Genomic DNA, 24363 nt, shown 5'->3' with positions numbered 1-24363 from the left:
GTCACGTGTGTGATCAACAACTGCAGAAAGGCTCACTTACTGATCTACTCATTCAATGAAAATAACACAATAACATCCGACCCTACTCCTTGACAATTTCAAATATAAGTCATGAAACTTTAAGATATTTGACTAATTCGAAAAGGTAGAGCAAAACAACAAATTCTAATCATGAGTTTAATGTCGGGTATGCAAGAGAAGATGGTTATCATTTTCCACAGGCGATTATTGAGAGATAAATTGAACAATTTTTAATAAAATATGTTGCAATTAATATTTGATTGATATATGACTGTAAATTACTTTGCTAAATACACATGTAATAGTGTCAATAAGTGAATACAATGTATATGCATTTATCTGTTTCGACTCTTTCTCAAATTAATCAAGCATGATGAAATTGAAATTCTTGATCTATACCTAATAACGTCACCGTGTAGTCATGTGCTGTATAGTGTGACTGACACACAACGTCAGTTTTTCCGGGTTGCCAAAGTTTCTTCGTCTTTGGGTCGACTCGCCATATGGCCACTCGCCACTTCAGTCGTAAATCAGAATCAGATGGGTATCTGTGTCCTCCGGAGTTGGTACAACCAGGTAAAGAACAATACCGCGGCATTTCGACGGAAAAATGTACTGATATGTACAGTGTCAGTGATGTCAAAACAGCGTAGCGCTATGAAGTAATCAACTTCCGGTTCCCGCCTATAACCACTAGTACACGCACGCCACCTGGTGCGAAAAAATCGCCGGCGAACCCCATATCATACTAGTATTTGACTCCTTCGAAAAGGTAGAGCAAAATACCAAATGCTAATCATGAGTTTAATGTCGGGTATGCAAGAAAAGATGATTATCATTTTAAATTCAAACACGAGAACCGTATATAAAATGTAATTGAATAATACCTTTAGAATGACATTTTGAGTATATAAATATATCTAAAGATCAAATGTTATTTCTATGTTGTAATTTCCTTTTTGTCGTGACTGACGCAAAAGCAGTTAAGGTTTTTGTAGGAACATACAGCGAGTATTTGCGTCTCCACTATTTGTATAAAATTATCTATTTACATTTTTTCAGCAAGCCGAGTTTAGTCATTTGTGAACCATAAAAGCAATGTAGATCTATTTGACCTGATAGATCATAATTATTTGCATGTGGAAAACAGGATGACTTTCCTACTCTTACTTTATTAATGGATAAAATATAGCTTGATTTCTAGCTAAATTGATTCCGGATGTCAGGACTATAAAATAAGGTAATGGGGGTAATCATACAATTACTGATTACATGTGCTTCGTCCACATTCTGAATGCATTGTGTGCTGATAACTTCCTGTAATGGGAGCCGTGTTGGGTTACAGTTATCGGAGGGGTACACAAACAAAGTGATCTAGAATACATATTTATGTAAGGATCGATGGCTACGTGGGTCAAATCGCTGATAGTGTGTAACAGTGTGAGTTCGAATCCCAAGTCCGTCCCTAACAAAACTCGTTTTATTTGTACCTATACCACTTAACTTTATCATTTTGTTACCACTTTCCAAAACAACACAGTATATACGTTATTTCCAGTGATATTGATGATTCAGAAGATGTTGGTTGGTTGTTCTTTTAACACTGCACTCAGCAATATTCCAGCTATATGGCGGCAGTCTGTAAATAATCGAGTCTTGACCAGACAATCATGTGATCAACAGCATGAACATCGATCTACGCAATTGGGATACGTTGACATGTGTCAGCTAAGTCAGCGAACCTGACCAACCGATCCCGTTCGCCGCCTCTTACGACAAGCATTGGTTGCTGAAGACCAATTCTACCTGGATCTTCACGGGTTGATTCAGAAGAAGAGACGCCTAAGGTGATGATGCTGTAAGACGTTTACCACTTTGGTTAAGCCCATGTGAAGGACCATGTGCTGACAGACTATGACTCAGAGTACTCTCAAGGGAGGTAACGCTGCACAGCGACTTCCGGTGCTTTATAACAATTATGTATGTCCCTGCGTAAATATCGTTTTCGCGAATACAATGTTTTGAAAGAACATAAAGGGCTTGTTTTGTTTTGTTTTGGTTTGGTTTGGTTTTGGTTTTACTTTGTTTTGTTTGTTTGTTTGGGGTTTTTTTGGGGGGGATACGAGATGACGTTCGAGGTTTCCAGGCATGACAAATGGCATTGTCAACCGCTGCACTCAGAGGAGCTTTAACGTCCATATCAACAGGCGCATCATATTTGGTATTCTGAGTTTAATGTTCTTTGTTTGGCCATGTAGATTTGTTCCAAATAATGACTGACAAACTGTCTTGATATAATTGGTAAATGAGACAGGTCGACGATACACATGCTGTTAACAAGCACACACACATCCTTTTCTCCAAGAACACACACACGTTTCATGTCAACATGCACATACACACATCCTGTTTCACACATATCCCGCTTACACGCTCACACATATCTCCTGTCTCCCTGTGCACAGACATCTACTCTCCACCCGTACACACCTGTACAAACCTCCCCTCTCTAACATACACCCACACACATATCTCCTGTCTACGGTCAACACAAATTCACACATCCCTTGTCTAGATGTCCCCTCTCTACACGTACACTTAATTTTCCCGTCCCCAATTCTCGATCCCACCCCACCCAACTGATTCATGCGGTTCGCTGCCACGATCCGTTAGTTGCGATTCGTCTTTATTCTTGGCCTGGAGAGAAGCCTATGATCGCGGGTTCACTTCCCAAAATCGCAGTCACTGTGTTTCCTCCTTAACCAGCATAACACCTGTGGATGTTGCCCAATGGTAAAGGATTGAAATGCCCACTTACTGGTAGTGTTGACCTTCGGAAACGTAATTGCGGATCATGACCTAACGAAGCGATTACGTTTAGACGAATCTCTCCGGGCTACTCCCTAAAATACTTCGTGTGTTGAGGCAATTACTGCCAGTAATACCCTCTATATATGTATTATGTTAGAGCCACACTAGTTATTCACTGGGAACAAGTCGCTGACGATGTTTGAACGAGCAGTCTTCCTGCTGTGTCTGCCAGCCATATGTTTTTCATTTGGTGAGTGAATTGTTGAGTATTTTCAGATTTTCAAATAGTAAGTTCATCGTTTTCCTAATCTATCTACTAAATGATCACAATAGGGTGTATATAGGTTTTAATTAGATACTCATTTATTCCTCTTACGCTGGGCAACCTAGGGGTGATCGGTTAAGGCGGAACTGTTCCTTTCCTTTCGGACAGTCATGATCTCGAAGACTTACTCATTGTAAAGCTTTGAAAAGTATAAATCTTACATCAGGTGAACATAATAACGGATTGTATAAGTGTAGTACTGTAGTAGCTCTAAGGAAAATACAACATAAATTAGAATCAATCTGCAGTTCGAATCCACGATCTCGGAATCCTTCCATGGGTAAGCAAAGTAAATCCGCGAAAGGAAATCACTTAAAGCATTATTATTTTAAAAAAGTGTTCAACTAAACTGTTATCTTACTGTCTCTAGCTCTGTTTCCCTATTATGACCATGAGACACAACGCCGGCAGATCCCTGAGGATCAATGTATAGAGTCGCTGACCCCCTGCATTCATTACTTCCGCTATATACACACCATGGAGGGCCCACAGAACATCGTTGTGGATGGGAGGATTGCTTTACCCTGCGAGTAAGTAGGCACCTACTTGTGTGACTTCTAGTATGGAGATATCAGGTACCTGATCTGACACTGCAATATGCAGCTACTTTCTGATTGGTGACTGAAAGGACATTTTTTTTCACACACCCCGTCAACAGATAACGCACCGGAACGTACTCTCACACACATGTAAACACAGTTATGCCAGTGAGTCTCTCCTATCTAGATATTTCATCTGCAACAGTTCGTTAGCCATACAGACGAAACCGATTTAGATAAACGAGCAAAACGTATTACTACCATACCTCCATGTTTAGAAGATGTCATATGTGTGTGTGCGTGAATGTGTGTGTGTGTGTCTGTGTGAATGTGTGTGTGTGTGCGTGTGTGTGTGTGTGTGTGTGTGTGTGTGTGTGTGTGTGTGTGTGTGTGTGTGTGTGTGTGTGTGTGTGTGTGTGTGTGTGTGCGAGTGAATACAGTGGTATCAATGCTCTCCAATCTGAGCACCTGTGGTAGGTTGTTTCGCGGACGTGAACAAACATACTCAATAGTTATGAAAGGACAATAAACCTGGACCTTCCATCAGTCGGAGAAACGGTTAGATAAATTCGTTGTTTGCCACCGCCATGTAACCTGTGTGTACACGGCTATAGGCAAATTAGAATCGAGTCATCGGCATGAAGAGCGGACGCGTTGACCGCTAGACTATTCCATCGCCCCTTACGCATGTATAGACATGGAGTATATATACTAAATATTGGTAAAAATTCACCTTCCATGTGATATAGGGTCGTGGTATACGACGTTACGTTCTATGATATATAGATTAATGCAATAGGTTAAATGTGTGTCCCTCTGTGTTGTGGAATAATGGTAAATGCGGTACCCACCTAGCGGTATATTACATGGGGTAGGGGACAGGCAAATGCGCGTTTTTTTCTATATTACATGAGGCAGTGTACAGGTAAATGCGTTACTTTCTAAATTACATGAGAAAGTTTACAGATCTCTATTGCGTGGAGTAGTGTACAGGTAAATACACAACATTAAATGGGCTGTGTACAGGTAAATGTGAATACCTTTCATTTTAAATGGGGTAATGTATAGGTAAATGTGAATACCTTTCATGTTAAATGGGGTAATGTACAGGTAAATGTGAATACCTTTCATGTTAAATGGGGTAATGTACAGGTAAATGTGAAAACCTTTCATGTTAAATGGGGTAATGTATAGGTAAATGTGAATACCTTTCATGTTAAATGGGGGTAAATGTGTACATGTTAAATGGGGGTAAATGTGAAAACCTTTCATGTTAAATGGGGTAATGTACAGGTAAATGTGAATACCTTTCATGTTAAATGGGGTGAAAAATGTAAATGGGGTAATGTAATGTGAAACCTTTCATGTTAAATGGGGTAATGTACAGGTAAATGTGAATACCTTTCATGTTAAATGGGGTAATGTACAGGTAAATGGAATACCTTTCATGTTAAATGGGGTAATGTACAGGTAAAAATACCTTTCATGTTAAATGGGGTAATGTACAGGTAAATGTGAATACCTTTCATGTTAAATGGGGTAATGTCATGTTAAATAGGTAAATGTGAATACCTTTCATGTTAAATGGGGTAATGTACAGGTAAATGTGAAAACCTTTCATGTTAAATGGGGTAATGTACAGGTAAATGTGAATACCTTTCATGTTAAATTGGGTAATGTATATGAAACCGGAACTGTTTCAATCATTAGAACAGACATGGTGGTGTTCGCATTATGGCCCTTTATTTCTGATAGTTCATGTAAAAAACCCTGAAACAATTAAAACAATCTTTAGACAAAACATAAATATATGCTGATAGATAATATCAATCATCAATATCTTTAAATATAACCATTTACAAAATATCATTATTGCTAATTTATTCCATATACATTGCCTCAATATTTCATTGATGACACATTCCATTTATACTTTAATTCATACATAGATAGGCATATACATATCATATCATATAGGGAAATTAGCATTTCTTATCATGTAATGTTGTAGATTGCTGTCATTTGATTAGTCTGCACAGTGTGTATATATGTTTCATTTATTCGTGCAGATGTAGGTGTATTGCTCGTGAAGCTGTCGGTGTGTACTGACAACAACATTACACAATGCATATATAAAATATAATTAAACCCACCAAGTGTGTGGACCTGGGTATAGTCAGTACACACCGACAGCTTCACGAGCAATACACCTTCATCTTCACGAATAAATGAAACATATATACACACTGTGCAGACTAATCAAATGACAGCAATAACAATACAACAAATACGTTTAGTTATTGTTGATTAATGAGAAACATTTAATATATATATAATGGTAAATCCCTGCTTCATTCTTACATTCACACATTATACATTCATACATTCATACATTTACACATTATACATTCATACATTTACACATTATACATTTACACATCCATACGACAGCTGTATAGTACTTAAAGATTAAGTTTAACACTGATAAATAGCTTACTGAATTATTGAATTATTTACCGTTTGTAAATAATTAGACTTATAATGCATTACATTCTGCAACACAACTAGTTATCACAAACTTTCTCAATATTTACAATATGACAAAGCAGCCAAATTATCAACGCATAAACACAATATGCGTATACATCCAAAGAGTATGTACAAACTACAAAAAGTATGGAAATAGTCTAACCTTCAGAAATGATCTCAAGAGCTCCTATAAATGACCAAATAAGTCAAAACGTGTGAGCTTTAAAATCCACAAATGCCTTGTGACCAGTTGAAACGTTCTTAACTGATAATAAACTTCAAACCTTAAAACAGGGGACAGTAAAGCTAACAAGGTTTATGACAAAGGGACAGTAAGTGGCGCGCTTGGGCAGTGCTCTAGGTGACTGTGGCTGAGGCAGAAAACTCATGTCGTAAGCTGAGAGAGGGGTTAAGAGAAGCTGAAGAGTGAAGTATATAATGTTTAAAATACACTAAACTGAATATTTAATTCAGTTAAAACTAACGAATAAAAACACTAAATATATACAAACATTTCATCCTGTCACATATAGGTAAATGTGAATACCTTTCATGTTAAATGGGGTAATGTAAAGGTAAATGTGAATACCTTTCATGTTAAATGGGGTAATGTACAGGTAAATGTGAATACCTTTCATGTTAAATGGGGTAATGTACAAGTAAATGTGAAAACCTTTCATGTTAAATGGGGTAATGTAAAGGTAAATGTGAATACCTTTCATGTTAAATGGGGTAATGTAAAGGTAAATGTGAATACCTTTCATGTTAAATTGGGTAATGTATATGAAACCGGAACTGTTTCAATCATTAGAACAGACATGGTGGTGTTCGCATTATGGCCCTTTATTTCTGATAGTCCATGTAAAAAACCCTGAAACAATTAAAACAATCTTTAGACAAACATAAATATATGCTGATAGATAATATCAATCATCAATATCTTTAAATATAACCATTTACAAAATATCATTATTGCTAATTTATTCCATATACATTGCCTCAATATTTCATTGATGACACATTCCATTTATACTTTAATTCATACATAGATAGGCATATACATATCATATCATATAGGGAAATTAGCATTTCTTATCATGTAATGTTGTATTGTTATTGCTGTCATTTGATTAGTCTGCACAGTGTGTATATATGTTTCATTTATTCGTGCAGATGTAGGTGTATTGCTCGTGAAGCTGTCGGTGTGTACTGACAACAACATTACACAATGCATATATAAAATATAATAAACCCACCAAGTGTGTGGACCTGGGTATAGTCAGTACACACCGACAGCTTCACGAGCAATACACCTTCATCTTCACGAATAAATGAAACATATATACACACTGTGCAGACTAATCAAATGACAGCAATAACAATACAACAAATACGTTTAGTTATTTAGTTATTGTTGATTAATGAGAAACATTTAAAATATATATAATGGCAAATCCCTGCTTCATTCTTACATTCACACATTATACATTCATACATTTACACATTCATACATTCATACATTTACACATCCATACGACAGCTGTATAGTACTTAAAGATTAAGTTTAACACTGATAAATAGCTTACTGAATTATTGAATTATTTACCGTTTGTAATTAATTAGACTTATAATGCATTACATTCTGCAACACAACTAGTTATCACAAACTTTCTCAATATTTACAATATGACAAAGCAGCCAAATTATCAACGCATAAACACAATATGCGTATACATCCAATGAGTATGTACAAACTACAAAAAGTATGGAAATAGACTAACCTTCAGAAATGATCTCAAGAGCTCCTATAAATGTCGAAATAAGTCAAAACGTGTGAGCTTTAAAATCCACAAATGCCTTGTGACCAGTTGAAACGTTCTTAACTGATAATAAACTTCAAACCTTAAAACAGGGGACAGTAAACTAACAAGGTTTATGACAAAGGGACAGTAAGTGGCGCGCTTGGGCAGGCTATTGTGTGGCAGTGCTCTAGGTGACTGTGGCTGAGGCAGAAAACTCATGCAGTAAGCTGAGAGAGGGGTTAAGAGAAGCTGAAGAGTGAAGTATATAATGTTTAAAATACACTAAACTGAATATTTAATTCAGTTAAAACTAACGAATAAAACACTAAATATATACAAACATTTCATCCTGTCACATATAGGTAAATGTGAATACCTTTCATGTTAAATGGGGTAATGTATAGTATTAGGTAAATGTGTCACTTTCGGCGTTAAACGGGCTTATGTAATCTTTTACTCGCTTACTTATCTGCGCATCTTTCACTCGCTAACCTAACCGGTAAATACCACTCACTCACCCATTCAACCGCCCGCCCGTTCACTCACTCGTGTCATCGTTATTGTTTCTGTAAGGTCCAGGATCCTGGAGGGATTCCGGAACTGTACTGATGTTACCAGACAGTGTAATGAGATGGAATCATACATGACCCTGAGACTCTTTTACAGTCAGTGGAATTTCATTTGCCAGAACAGTCAAGGTATGCTGCATGAAATTAGATAAACATTATAAAACTTATAAAGATATTACGAATATCTATTTAACAAACAAGATACCCATGATGCTATGAACAGGGACATTGTGTATACGCTGGATAACTAGATTCTTTTCACGTTGGTGTAATGGGAGATTGTGTGGTTCTATACATTTTCTTTACGCAACTGCCATTGGAGATTGTTTTTTGTAAACCTCTTTACTTGGGTGTCATAAGAGATCATATGCCAATGGTTCTGTCGTTAATCTAAAGTGGGTGTCATAGGATAAATCATAAATCAAGAGTTATGTTGCTCTTTCTAAGTGGGTGTCATAGGATATCATAAACCAAATGTTATGTAGCTCTTTTTAATTGGTTTCGGAGCTCAATGGTTATGTAGCTCTTTTATAGTTGGTGCCATATGACATCATGAACAATGGTTATGTAGCTCTTTTTAAGTTGGTACCATAGGTTATCATAAACCAATGGTTTTGTAGATCTATTGAAGTGGGTGTCAGTGGATATCATAAACCAATTGTTATGTAGCTCTTTTTAATTGGTTTCGGAGAAGATCATAAACCAATGGTTATGTAGCTCTTTTATAGTTGGTGCCATATGACATCATAAAACAATGGTTATGTAGCTCTTTTTAAGTTGGTGCCATAGGTTATCATAAACCAATGGTTTTGTAGATCTATTGAAGTGGGTGTCAGTGGATATCATAAACCAATGGTTATGTAGCTCTATTTTAAGTGGGTGTCAGGGGAGATAATGTAGCAGTGGTTGTGGAAATCACTTTAAATGAGTGCCATGTGAAATTGTGTTCGCAACAGTTATGTTAACTCTTCTCTCTTTGGAGTAATGGGAAGTGACAAGTCGCTAGCAATATTTACTACTGGGATAGTGATTGGTTATAATTACAATCACATCGTTGTTGCAATCGCAAAAATATGAAGAATTTTAAAAACCGAATGTGATCTAGGGACGGTTGCTTTGAGTTTGATTATGAAGGGATTTCTACAGATGATATCGTCCACATATATTCTCATCGGTTATTATTGTGGTTATTATATTGATTATGTTGATGATTAACATTTCGTCTGTAAATGTGTTCGACCAATCTTCCTTCATATCTGTTTCAGCATTTGTAGCGGGAGAAAAGTGCTTAAACAACTCGATGCTTCAGTCGTCGTTATCAATGTGCCGGAATTATCCGGATGATATGTGGCAAGTAGCTTATAATATCTCATAGTATTATTGAAACCCGAGTATATTAGGGAATAAGCTCGCTTGACAAGGGGTACCGCTACCAATCCACACACAAAGACCTGAGTAAATAAACAATGAGTTTATTAGACAGCCACCTAATCAATATAATACACAAAGAACTTAGTTAAGCACCCCCTGACATATCTCACGATTGAATGAGCCCCGATCTTAACCCTTTGGAGCATATCTGGGACATGTTTGGTCGTTGTGTGCAACAAAGGGATCCTCTTGTACAAACCTGACCCAATTGGAAGCTGCTGTACACGAGGAGTTGCGTAGACTGGACCATCAGATGATTAGGAGGCTAACATGGCGTATGCGGAGGAGAGTGCTGGGGTTCATAAAGTCACATGGAGGTTACTCTCGTTATTGGGGCGGTGGGGTAGCCTAGCGGTTAAAGCGTTCGCTCGCCACGCTAAAGACCCGAGTTCGATTCCCCACATGGGTACAATGTGTGAAGCCCGTTTGTGGTGTCCCCCCGCCGTGATATTGCTGGAATATTGCTAAAAGCGGCATAAAACTAAACTCACTCATTCACTTGTTATTAACCTTGAATCGTGTAAGACACGCAAAATGACATTTTGAATGTTCACATTCACCAATAGATACAACATTAAACATTCCAGGGCCATACTTGTACTTTGCTTTTTAAAACATATATATTCGTTACATTATTATTTAGAAACAGAAAGTGTCGTAGCACTAAATTCAAAAACAAGCAATCCGTCATTCACATTGCAATATAGTTACAATTTATGGTACAGGCCGACTTCCCTCAGGTGGCTAACAATGAGATGTCCGGTGTCGCGGTAAAACAGATCTTTCAGATTTATCGCTTCATAATGTGAATCCCTTCCAGTGGAAAAGTCCCCACAGTCAAGCAGTATATGCTTGCTGGTGAACACTTCATCGCAAGAGTTCCATCGCCATTCGTTTTGAGCAAATAGTCATGAGTAAACCGACTGTGGCCAACTCTTTTTTGGACTTATTTAAAACGTGTATGAATTCTGACTTGATCTCGTCACTATATGGCTGGAATAATGACGATGTGACGTAAAACCCAACTCAACTCAACTCAACTGGGTTTTGTATGAAAATCAGTGTTTTTTAAAAAGTGAGCAATCGTTATCATAAATTCAACATGGATTCCAATCATTTTGTCTTTTTTTAATGAGTCAAAGGATCATACGGGCCAGAAAAAATCGTGGTCACCACGAGACGTTTTATGTACGTGTTGAAAACCTATTATTGCAAAAATACAGGGGGTGCTTAATAAAGTTCTTTGTGTATACGTAATTAGTCTTTTCTAGACTTGAGTATATAATAGAGTTTCATAGCACTCATAGTTACAATCATTTCTAGAAGTAATGAAACATACAACTTTATGGATGACAACTTCTTGTTTTTTGCACAGAGCGATGTTTCGGTGTAGATTCTTACACCGTTATCACGGTAAAAGTGACTAATGGATGTATTTATATACAGCAGATTAACATGAACAACACAATGCTATTGAATAATAAGTGGCACATAACTGGGTGAGGCCAAGTGGGGACTAAGAAAAACTGTTACAGCAAATAGCACATGTGATGAAGCCAACGAACAGGAAGGGTTAAGTTGTAAATACAAGCTGATAGGGTGCTATGATAGAGTCTTTAGCTTGGTTAATTCTTCATAGACCGATGGTTATAGCACCCTTGGTATATGTTCAGTTACCGAGAGATCATATCATCTGGAAATTTGCTAACAAACTTGTCTCTTTATTAGTTTATCTACTTGCGTCAGAGAACGTGTGGCGGAGACGCCCGATTGCTCAACAGACGACTCCATTCTCTTGGGTCGCCTGATGGCCACTGCCCTGGAGCAATTACCGGGACGATGCTAGATTCGGATAACGCATCTGTCTGTAGAAGGAAATACCCATGAAATCTGAAGGTGTTCCCAGCTTTCACAAGGGACCGACCAGGAAATCCACAGATGACACAGGAAAACATATCTGTTGAAACTCATCGAATAAGATCAATAAAATATTCAGATCCCCAACTGTTTCATTATTTATTTATGTGTGTGTGTGTGTGTGTGAGAGAGAGACTGCAAGAGATGTGTGTGTGTGTGTGTGTGTGTGTGTGTGTGTGTGTGTGTGTGTGTGTGTGTGTGTGTGTGTGTGTGTGTGTGTGTGAGTGAGAGAGAACTGCATGAATTTCCTGTAGAAGCTTGAACTGACCCAAATAGATTTCACTACACACAACTGCAGCTTCTAAAGTACTCACGGAAATAGAAATAAAATGGTTTTTGGCTTTCATTTTTTTTATCTCTTAATGGAAATGCGCAATTCAAACAAATATGATTTCTTTTATTATCTTTATCCCACCATCTTCGAAAAGGTTGTTTTACAGGTAAATAAGTATTAAATTTGCATGTTTAGCTGATTTTAATAAACAGATTATAACTGACGTCACAATCAGAGATGAATGACAACAACTGCATGCCGCACTGTTGAGATTGGAAGATTCACTTGCACGTGCATTGTCATTTAAGGCTCGTCTCAAATCGTTCCTTTAATTGTTGGTTTGGGTTTCAGTGGTCTTCAATTTTCATTTCTTGGCGATAACATGTATTTGAAATTTACATTTGAAATAATTTAGATCAGAAAACATGTATAATTAATTGCATGGCTGACATCAATAATTGAAGTTTATATCAACAAAATAGCTTGTATTAAATCTATTAGTAAAAGAAAAACCGTTGAAAACAAAAATATATTAATTTCTAACTGAAAGAAATGTAACTCGTTTATATTGAGACATCTAACGGACTTAATATTATTATGATCTTACGAAAAACGTACTTGTAAATATTCTGCTATTTCAATGTGACTGTTGATTTACGCCGCTTTTAGCAATATTTCAGCAATATCACGGCGGGGACACCAGATAGGGGCTTCACACATTGTACCCATGTGGGGAATCGAACCCGGATTTTCGGCGTGACGGGCGAATGCTTTAACCACTAGGCTATCCCATCGCCCAACTATTTCAATGTAATATTGAGTATTTTCATGTGTATTTGGCATACATTCCCGTATATGTGTCTGATTATTTCCGCCACAAAGTGGAGGGTGGCTTCAGGAGTGAGAAGTGATGTCCGCCCGTCCGTCCGTCTGGACAATAACCTCAATGCGAATAAAGATGTCACAACGCAATTTAGGAAACATATGAAGTAAAATGTGAATCGATAGATTGTCATAGAAATTTAAAGTATCTTATATACTTTGGTGATACCATTTGAACGTAAAACACATCACGGGAGGCTTCGTTGTCTTATAATATGTTTCAATTATTTGAAGGTGTGGAGCAAGTGAATATAGCATGATGATTCAAGTACGATTCATCACTAAATGAGGCTGAATCAGGTTTCATCAATGTCGGAGCCACTGGATTCTGATTCGGAGTCGGCCAGAGAGATGACGATTGGTTGAACATGACCAATATCAGTGCCGTCACGACGTCGGTACTCTCTCTCAATGGCAATGACGTAATCCTCAGCTTTCAGCCAAACCTCTGGAGTTATCCTCCCGTACGAAGCATGAGCCAGCTCCTTCACGTCAGAGAGTTTGAAAGACGTGTTATGCCTAGCCACAAACCCCTTGCAATTGGCCCAGATCAACTCAATGGGGTTGAGTTCACAACGGAGGACCGGCGTTCTCAGGACAACATGACCTTGATGTAGGGCTAAGCTGGCGTTGTTCATTACAATGAGGCTCGGTTTATCCAGACAAGGTGGGAGTTGATGTTCCATCCAGTCCAGGAAACACCTCACCATTCATTTCCTGGTGATAATCACCAGTCGTAGACTTGGCTTCAAACACAAGCACACATCCATCAATGGCCCCCAGTTCACGCGTACTGGCATGGAGTACCATGAGTCTTCTCCCCTTACCAGATGGGACTGTGGGCGCTCTGCTGGAGACGCCCGTGGACAACAACATGTAGTCAGTGGAATGTTTTTCTTATTTACTAATGTCTCATCCAGGTGGACGACCTGGAACCCCAGAGAGCAATACTCCCCAATACTGCGGAGATAACAAGATCTCATAGTGAGTATAGAATATTTTCCCCTGAATGCGCCCCTGTCATCCCCCCGACCTTTGTATCTGAACCCCATTTCGTGAAGAGCAATGACAAGTGTTGTTTTAGAAATGTTGAAGGAGTTGCCTATTCTGCCTGAATCAACGATGTGTTGCTGGTATTTTCTGGTCATAGAGCTTGAAAACCATTCGAGGTATGACTTCCTTTTCAAGGTTGTCGAGATTTTGTTTTCCTCCTGGTTTAACTTTTGAGACGACCCCTACTTGCTTTGTTTTGTTTACAATTGAAGATTTTCGCCGATCTTTCTCTAAACTAAAGAAGTTTAGCACATTGGGTCATTGTGACTGTGCACGTGACAAAAGTGAACATGTGAAATGATAATCTTGTGACAAGGATTAAAGTGTGAATTATACTGCGGAAAAAATCCAAGTCAATTCCAATTTTACCCATATCATTAATTTCACATTTTAGCCATTAGCGAGTGGGAAGTGACTGGTCCTGGGCAGCTAAACGAAAGCCCTCAGTTTCACATTTAAGACCAGTCGACTTCACCTAGGCAAAGGAGTCGTTGAATTGATATTCTGTTCCACACACTGCAATGGTTTATCATAAAAGCTTCTCCACAAATATCCGACTCTGGACGGATTTGGTGAAGGACTTCACCTGGTTTACTCCCATCACTGTATTGTCCAGCAGTACATCGCCATCAGCCTCAAATTTGAGATTATGTCCAACAACCTTGGCACGCTTAAAAAAGCTGTGGCATTCCTTGCTTTCATCATGAGCCTTTACATGCGTCACTAGAGGAACATCCGATAAATATAAATATGTGCAAAAGTACATGTACACAATAGAATTCTATCATGAAGAGTCTCCACATTAATCAAACACCGACGTCCCGAATTGATTGGCATATGTGAACGAGAGGAACGAGGGTTGTGGGCTCTGTTATCAGCCATGATCCTTCTGGTCAGGCGGTCAAGACACTGGATATCTTGTTTTGTCCAATCAACTACTCCAAAAGAATAGTAAATGACTTTGGCCTTCTTTCGAGCATTTAGCTCTGAGATTTTCATTAAGCGAGATTTATACATGTCTCGAACTTGCATTCCAAGGTAGGTGTAGGCCTGATCTTCCACAAAGTGCTCAATACCTCAATAATTATTCATCATTAATTACCTTGCCACGTTTCAAATGAAGAGTATTACATTTGTCGAGTCCAAATGTCATGCCAATATCATTTAGAAAGGACTCGACAAGGAGAACCTGCTCTTTCAAATTGGCGTCTCCTTTAGGCAACTAGTTCGATGTCACCCATGTAAAGGGGGTTAGAAAGCGGTGTTGGGGATCTGTGATGAGGAGGTCCGGGATGGTAACCCTCCTCTTTATTGAGCAGAAAATTCAAAGGATGTAAAGACAAACAAAAAAGAAAAGGACTAAAGGAGTCCCCCTGGAATATTCCCCTTCTGATTGGAATAGATTCTGAAGTCAGCACTTGCCCTTGCGAGTACATCTCAGGTTGAGTGGACCAGCAACTTATTAAAGACTTGAGTAAATATCTTGGTCCAACCATCTCCAAAACGCACTACTTAAGTGTGCAAAAGCGACCTGACGGAGTAAGATCTCCGAGACCAACGCCTTAAAATCCACATGCGCCGTGAGCCAGTTGAAGCCACAACTGGAGCCCGTCGGGAACCTTTGCAAGAGCAGAATGCCCAAGTGGCAGGAAACCAAAAACTTCGAATTGGACGTCCGCGTTCACGAACCTCTTTCGTCTTTCCGAAACAAACTCTTCTGGCATAGAGCCAATCGGCCCCGAAATTTCTCCACCAGTTGCGAATATCTCTGAAAATCCTGTTAATATTTTGTTCCACATGCTGTGGAATGAAGTTAATTGTTGTTTCTATTCTCACACTGTTTTCAAAGAAAAAACATGTGATGATAATATCAAAAGACAGGTTCATTGTAAAACTTAATGAAACTAGGAGAAACATGTCCGTGATAGAGCTGTGCCGTAAAATATGATGGTCTGGGAACCCAATGTCTAAAAGACATCAATCAATTTGGAGAAAATTACAATATAATACAAGGAAAGAAAAGGTACTTCTCCAAATTGCCAATCCCTGAAGGCAAAATTAAAGGTTTGGACTGAAAATATGGGAAAAGAAGAGCATATTTAAAAAAAAAACAAATAAACCCTTTAGAAATAATGAAAGCAACAAAGGGTGATGGTGAGCATGATAAAGCACCTCCCATGGATGCCAATGAAAGTTTCTGGAAACAGTTGTTGTCTGTACCCGGTGAATGTAACCTGGAGGCACCATGGGTCCGCGATTACGATCATGCAATGCTTGAGAAAATAACTGCTCTCATTTTAAACCTGATACCCCTCAGCCTTCCTTTAGTCATCAGATTAGACAGAACTCCAGCAATTTTTCCGTGTATTTTTATACATACATGTATTTCAGTACCTACCCCATGCTTAGTAATACAATTCCAAATAATGTGCTTGTGTTTGCAAACTTTAATTCATCAATTTAGGTACTGGTTGCTAAAAATGGTAAAGATTGTGGTAGGGGTCGCAAAATGTAAGTAGTATGACAATTTACTGTACATTTGGAGACTGGCCATGTATCGTTGGAGAGGGACAAGGAGCCAAGTATGATGCAGTCCTAACACCGGTTTCAGAGGACTTGTGTAATTGAATATTGGCCCGAATTCTAGAAGCTATGAACTATTAAGTTATGCCTATTTACCATAATATTTTGTTTAACACACAGTCAAAGAGTCTATAATTCGCTAAAACGATTTAAGTTTCAAATCATTTCGAATAGGATCCGTACCCGTAGCATTTCCCCTTTCCATTGCATCCCCTATCTATTGCACCTATCCTCATTAGTTAGTTACCCTACAAGTTCAACAGAACGGTGTTATTGGACTGTAGATGATGGATGGATGGATGGATGGATGGATATAACCCACCAAATATCTATTTCGTCGTCACTTACGATCGACACGTGTTGCCGGAATTCAGTTCCTCCACATATTCCACACAGGATTCGTATTAAGAGTTGAATATGATATTTTAGTCCGTACTCCGTAATTGAGAGAGTCCGGATTATAAAGCAAGCTTTAATGATAAAAAGCAAATTTGCCGGGACCCAGTAAAGAGTAGTGCGGATTATGGAGAAAACCGGTTTACACAGTGTCCGGATTTAACAGATTCCACTGTCTTCAACAATGGTTGGCCTTGGAGTCATTACTATTGTCACGTAAATTACCGCACGTACATGATGTTAGTATGTTTTACATCAATAATGATCTCTTCACAAAGTTCATAACATGAGCCATGAAACCTATATCCTCTTTATAGAGATTCATTTTCATGCAAATGTTTAACCATAGGGACAATAAGCAACTTTATAAGCTTCATCAATTCCAGATCGTTAATATGAAAGGTCAAAACAGTATCAAACTACGTGCACCAAAGAAACAAAGTACAAACAAGATGAGAATGGTTTCCAATGCGCTTTGAACATGCCTCAAATAAGCATAATCCCGTAAACAAATTATACGAATTGTGCTTGAAAAGTTCTGTTTTGCGAAGTAAGCAAGAGGTTGATACATGTGCAGACAACCAGTCATGACAAGGTTATTACGAGCGGAATATAAGCTAAACTATGGTCATACAACATGTTACAACAAAATGTTTCATATTTTCTGAAACGTTAACGTTGATGCAACGTAAACTGTGTCTTTCCCGAAAATCGTAAGAACAAAAGTGACATCGTAATTTCTGCAGAAAACAAGACCGCAGTGCATTATTTATTCTTTAATTCTTTATTACGGAAATAGTGCAGGCCATCTGCCCATGACTACAATACAATAATCAATTGTCAAGACGCGTTAACAATGCAATGATAAAGATAATTTGATATATATATGTTTAAGTTGTTTTAACTTCAATACTTAGTAGTGCATTATTTACCTGTTATATTACATGCTTACCATCCAATGAATATACTGATGTCACAAAAACGTAATTTCCATTATTAGTGACAACTTTAATATCACGCCACTGTGCAACGGCGTGTCACAACGTTGTGACAACGTAAATGGGAGTCCACAGAATAACGTTGTAACAACGAAAGCATAACGTTGTGACAACGTAAATGGGAGTCCACAGAATAACGTTGTAACAACGAAAGCATAACGTTGTGACAACGTTAATGGGAGTCCACAGAATAACGTTGTAACAACGAAAACATAACGTTGTGACAACGTAAATGGGAGTCCACAGAATAACGTTGTACGGACGAAAGCATAACGTTGTGACAACGTAAATGGAGTCCACAGAATAACGTTGTAAGGACGAAAGCATAACGTTGTGACAACGTAAATGGAGTCCACAGAATAACGTTGTGACAACGAAAGCATAACGTTGTTACAACGTAAATGGGAGTCCACAGAATAACGTTGTGACAACGAAAGCATAACGTTGTGACAACGTAAATGGGAGTCCACAGAATAACGTTGTACGGACGAAAGCATAACGTTGTGACAACGTAAATGGAGTCCACAGAATAACGTTGTAACAACGAAAACATAACGTTGTGACAACGTAAATGGAGTCCACAGAATAACGTTGTGACAACAAAAGCATAACGTTGTGACAACGTAAATGGAGTCCACAGAATAACGTTGTACGGACGAAAGCATAACGTTGTGACAACGTAAATGGAGTCCACAGAATAACGTTGTGACAATGAAAGCATAACGTTGTGACAACGTAAATGGAGTCCACAGAATAACGTTGTGACAACGAAAGCATAACGTTGTGACAACGTAAATGGAGTCCACAGAATAACGTTGTACGGACGAAAGCATAACGTTGTGACAACGTAAATGGAGTCCACAGAATAACGTTGTAACAACGAAAACATAACGTTGTGACAACGTAAATGGAGTCCACAGAATAACGTTGTACGGACGAAAGCATAACGTTGTGACAACGTAAATGGAGTCCACAGAATAACGTTGTAACAATGAAAACATAACGTTGTGACAACGTAAATGGAGTCCACAGAATAACGTTGTGACAACGTTGTTACAGCGTAAAAAGCATAACGTTGTGACAACGTAAATGGAGTCCACAGAATAACGTTGTACCGACGAAAGCATAACGTTGTGACAACGTAAATGGGAGTCCACAGAATAAGGTTGTACTGACGAAAGTATAACGTTGTGACAACGTAAATGGAGTCCACAGAATAACGTTGTACTGACGAAAGTATAACGTTGTGACAACGTAAATGGAGTCCACAGAATAACGTTGTGACAATGAAAGCATAACGTTGTTACAACGTAAATGGGAGTCCACAGAATAACGTTGTACGGACGAAAGCATAACATTGTGACAACGTAAATGGGAGTCCACAGAATAACGTTGTACGGACAAAACTTTTTTAAGCATAACTTTGTGACAACGTAAATGGAGTCCACAGAATAACGTTGTGACAATGAAAGCATAACGTTGTGACAACGTAAATGGGAGTCCACAGAATAACGTTGTACGGACGAAAGCATAACATTGTGACAACGTAAATGGAGTCCACAGAATAACGTTGTAAGGACGAAAGCATAACGTTGTGACAACGTTGTGACAACGTGAAATTGTGCCTCGATTCACCAAGATATCGCACTACTAGTTATTACTACCACATAGCGATATATTGCCCAGTGTTTTCTTTCACAAGGATAGCTGGGTCCGAATTTATCAAAAAGCCATACACAGGAATTTCTTTACAAATATTAATAATTTGGAAATCCGGCAACTGCCATTGTGTAGTGTGTACAGTTTCAGTAAACTGTAATAGATTCCTTTCATTATGACTTAATACATTATCTGAAATTGACTGCTGGAACTCCGTCCTTGTGTTGGCAACTTACAAGTCTCCATATGTTCCTTATTCCTTAAACTCATCAGGTGCACTAAATTGTAGCTGACCAATTACTCATACATGTGTTCACCTGATAGATTCAGATAAAATTACAAATACATATCACACCAATTTATTTTCAGCATATTTGTGCAATTCTGTGTAACATGCAGTTGTTAACTACACGCAGTGTTAACTTGTATGATAATGTATATCGTGTTCTCACTTGCAATTTATGTTACATGTTGTGTGGAAGCGGGGTTGATATAAGCTATAACAAATTGTTCACCAATCCCTATTCATTTATTAAATAAAACTACGTTTAAATCAACTGTACAAATCGTGACTTGTGGTGCTCACAGAGGGCGTTCTTGTGGAAATCATTGACAACTCTGGAAAGTACAATGGATGCTGATGAAGCTTATTTGGTCGGTTAAACTAATATGACGGAACATTCTCATTTTGTCTTCAATGTCAGCAGAATCAATACCGATACCTTAGGTTTCCATGACAGAGTCTCAGATTCCTGGTAAGGGACCATTCATAATTTATGTCTAGGGGTGATGGTGATTTCAAGGGCGTGTGGGTTGGGGGTGTCACCCATTTTGTTCTGGGGAGGTAGGGGGTTAAAATGTATGCTTAGAAATTATGGGAAGTGGGGCGGGACATTGATTTTGTACATGACACGTAGGGGGGTTCACTTACTTTGCACAACTGCATTGCTAATACCACATTGGTCTTATCGATTAAAACTGTCTGACGGTACGGGTGTCGACGCAATTCGCTGTGTGAATGAGTGAGTATGGTTTTACGCCTCTTTTAGAAATATACCGGCAATATCAGGATGGAGGACACCGGAAATGGTCTGCTCAAATTGTACCAATGCGGGGATTCGAACCCGTGTCTTCAGCGTGACGAGCGGACGCTTGAACCACTGGGCTACCCCACCGCCTCGCACTTCACTGTGCATGGCGGCATCCTTTGAGTACACTAGACACCTAGGACTGTTGGAACGACTTCACCTGATCGTGTGTCTGTGTGTGCAGAACCATGCCCGTGCTCGAGGGTGTCAGTGGAGTGTCGTTGAAGACACTTCAGGCTTTCCTCAAGAATCTGACACGCTGTGACATAACTGCAATACTTGCTCATCTATTCAGACCATGTCCAGAGGTCCAGGTTTCTGTACAGGTTGCTGTACTGACCGATCTATCAACTTGGTGGTATGTTCTTGTTCAATCATCAAATCAATTTCACTTTCGTGATTTGGATGTGGTTTCTCTATTTTCATCCTGTCATACCTTGTGTAGCATATCTCCCAAGTGTTGCGATATTTGAAAAGGAAGGAGGTCTGTGTAAATTATAGCCCTTCTTTGAACTATTTTATTGCTTTTGTATGTGAAATAAATTCATTGATATTTTCATACGTTTGGGGATGTATGTACGGTATATGGGTACGGCTGTAACAAAATAATTGACAGTCTGTTTTCATCATGCCTTTGTACAAACATCCAAAGTATAAGAAAGCTCTCGATGTGGGTGAAACTAAAGCTTGTCAGTATGTTCATTCGCACCAGCTCCAAATACTCAAGCCGCCTCTACCGACGGTAAAGTTTAAATGACACACTTAGGTCTATTTCGGTCTTGTGCCAACTGAGAATAGGTTTATTCGCATAACCATGCGATGCGAGTCTACAATACTGATGTAAATACTTACATCAATACGCTTAGGACGGTTTCATTTTCCTCCTCAGAATACTTTCAAGTAAAGTTAAGGTACATTATTCCAATAAAAACGTGTCTTGCATGTGAAAACTCATTATAGTCTTCCCTTTTCTTGTGAAGGGGAAGTAACATACCCCTGCCCTTCATCTGTAAAATAACATTTGTTTCAGGATGTCATAGCATCCTGTTTACATGAATCGAAAAAGACACGATGTACCAGTAGTGCAACAGAGTTGGGGTTTGTTTTGAAAGCCTGAAAGCGTGTATGGTAAATAACACATGAACGTGTAGCTTATGATACATACTAAACTTGAGTGAGGTATATCGTCCAACAATTATTCGTTAAAGTATGTCCACTGACGCATTCATCATTGAAATATGGTATATGAAGCATTCTACATTGAAATAAAGTATGTGAAGCCCACTACATTGAAAAGTGGTCTGTGAAGCATGCTACATTGAAATATGGTCTGTGAAGCATTCTTCATTGAAATATGGTCTGTGAAGCATTCTTCATTGAAATATGGTCTGTGAAGCATTCTTCATTGAAATATGGTCTGTGAAGCATTCTACATTGAAATATAGCCTGTGAAGTATTCTACATGGAAATATGATCTGTGAAGCATTCTACATTGAAATATGGTCTGTCAAACATTCTACATTGAAATATGGTCTGTCAAGCATTCTACATTGAAATAGGGTCTGTCAAGCATTCTACATTGAAATATGGTCTGTCAAACATTCTACATTGAAATATGGTCTGCTACACTAAAATATGGTCTATGAAGCATTCTACATTGAAGTATGGTCTGTGAAGCATTCTACATTGAAATATAGTCTGTTGAGCATTCTACATTGAAGTATGGTCTGTGAAGTTTCTACATTGAAATATGGCCTGTGAAGCACTCTACATTGAAACATCGATAAGTCATTCTATATTACAATGCCATCTTAGTAAATACATACCTACATTATATTAATCTGAGAAAACGTATAATCATTAGTATTTCCCGTATTTGATTGGTATTAATTGTGGTGATTATATCGTACATGTTTTGACTAGGATGTTCCTGTTTAACAGTAGTTAATGTCCCAGTGACAATCTACTTTTAGCTCAATAAAATAATTGTACTAAAGATTAAACCCCAAAACGAAGCAATCGCAATCTTGGTGAATAAATAAATGTGCCCTTTTCAACAGTTTAAAACTGAAATAAAAAAACATTGAATAAAAAATCCCTCCACTGAAAACCCGGAAATGATAAATTGATCTCAATCCTTTGACATTCTGGGGCCTGCTGTCGTCAAATTGGATTTTTTTCGATAAATAATACTTAAAATTGTTGAGTATTTGTGTTCTCCACATTGAGCTTCCAAAAACTGTGGAGTTGCTATATAGTTTTTATATATGCTAAATAGTTGGTTTGAAAATATAAAACAAATTGGGATAATTCTCCTTTCCTGTGAGATAACAGCTGGTGGAAGGCCAACCCAAAATAAAGCATGTAACGGAAATAGTGATTTAGGACAGTCATTTACATTGTCAGTGTTTTTAAAGTTTGCATATGTCAAATGGTGGTTGGTGTTTAATGTAACACGAGAGCTGCGTCGTATGTTAAGGAGATTCAGTTGTGTAAATGTCACATATTTGAGCTTTTGGTGTACACGAACGACAAATAGCATACATGTTTTTATCTTTTAAAACATGTCTTGCAAGTGTTCACATTATTCATATTCATGTCATCATCATCATCATCATCATCATCATCATCATCATCATCATCATCATCATGTATCACGGGGATACGACAAAAGGTGTCCCGAGTAGTTGTTGGAACGGTTTGGAAAGCAACGTACACATCGAGAATATCATCCCTGTTGCTCTCACCTGTCATCATGCCCCGGTGTAGGACTTTTAGGTTCTTTTAGCTCTTGCTTGGCTACGTTAGAATCGCAAATTCATCCCACCTGCACCTGGTAGCCCTTTGAAATGCCCTCACGCCTTGATCTACACCAAATTGACCTAGTCTGAAGCGACGTCTTCGAGGGGCTATCAGCTGTTGCACTACTCAAATATTGTTGCGCTCTCTAAAAATGATATGCTATGAGTCACCCACGACGCACAGCCTATCCCGTACCCCGTAAACACCGTACTTTATTACTGAATGCCATCATATAACTGAGGGTAATCTTTGTCTGGTAAAACTTTCAAGCAAAGAAATGCACTTTTTCTGTTAGATTGATTTATTATGACCTATTCTGGAAATAATTGTGTATCTGAGATATTTTATGTTTGTCTCACTCGACGTCTCAGAAGAGACATACGCACACACTCATCCACTCACTTATAGCCCCCCCTCTCTCTCTCTCTCACACACACACACACACAGAGTGACAGAGTGAAAGTGAGAGAGAGAAATAGAGAGAGGGAGTAACATGAATTTTATTGAGCAAATGTTTACACTGTGTTAGGTAAGTACAACAAGTAAGGTCCGTGTGACCGTTGGAAACTGGTCAATGTTGTTTATACTGGAAGTGCTTTCATCCATCGACACGCACTGTTTCAAGAACCATTCGAGGGGTAGAACATTTCTATTATTACTCAACCCACGTAATTGTTCTAACCT

The 24363-nt window shown here is 38.4% G+C and overlaps 1 protein-coding gene across 1 annotated transcript; it reads left to right on the top strand.

Annotated features, from left to right (window-relative positions):
* The first annotated feature begins 2949 nt into the window (after positions 1-2949).
* LOC124274571 lies at positions 2950-12031 on the top strand. The gene is made up of 5 exons (XM_046709936.1): positions 2950-3082; positions 3528-3687; positions 8601-8725; positions 9862-9946; positions 11756-12031. Exons 1-5 carry the CDS (start codon positions 3028-3030, stop codon positions 11871-11873), a joined length of 543 nt encoding a protein of 180 aa, XP_046565892.1. The 5' UTR covers positions 2950-3027; the 3' UTR covers positions 11874-12031.
* Positions 12032-24363: the final 12332 nt, after the last annotated feature.

This window comes from Haliotis rubra, unplaced genomic scaffold (assembly GCF_003918875.1).
Source record: "Haliotis rubra isolate DU_JTF1 unplaced genomic scaffold, ASM391887v1 Scf192, whole genome shotgun sequence".
NCBI classification, from domain to species: domain Eukaryota; kingdom Metazoa; phylum Mollusca; class Gastropoda; order Lepetellida; family Haliotidae; genus Haliotis; species Haliotis rubra.
Note: the sequence above shows the minus strand (reverse complement) of the source record. Positions and strands in the feature narration are given on the sequence as shown.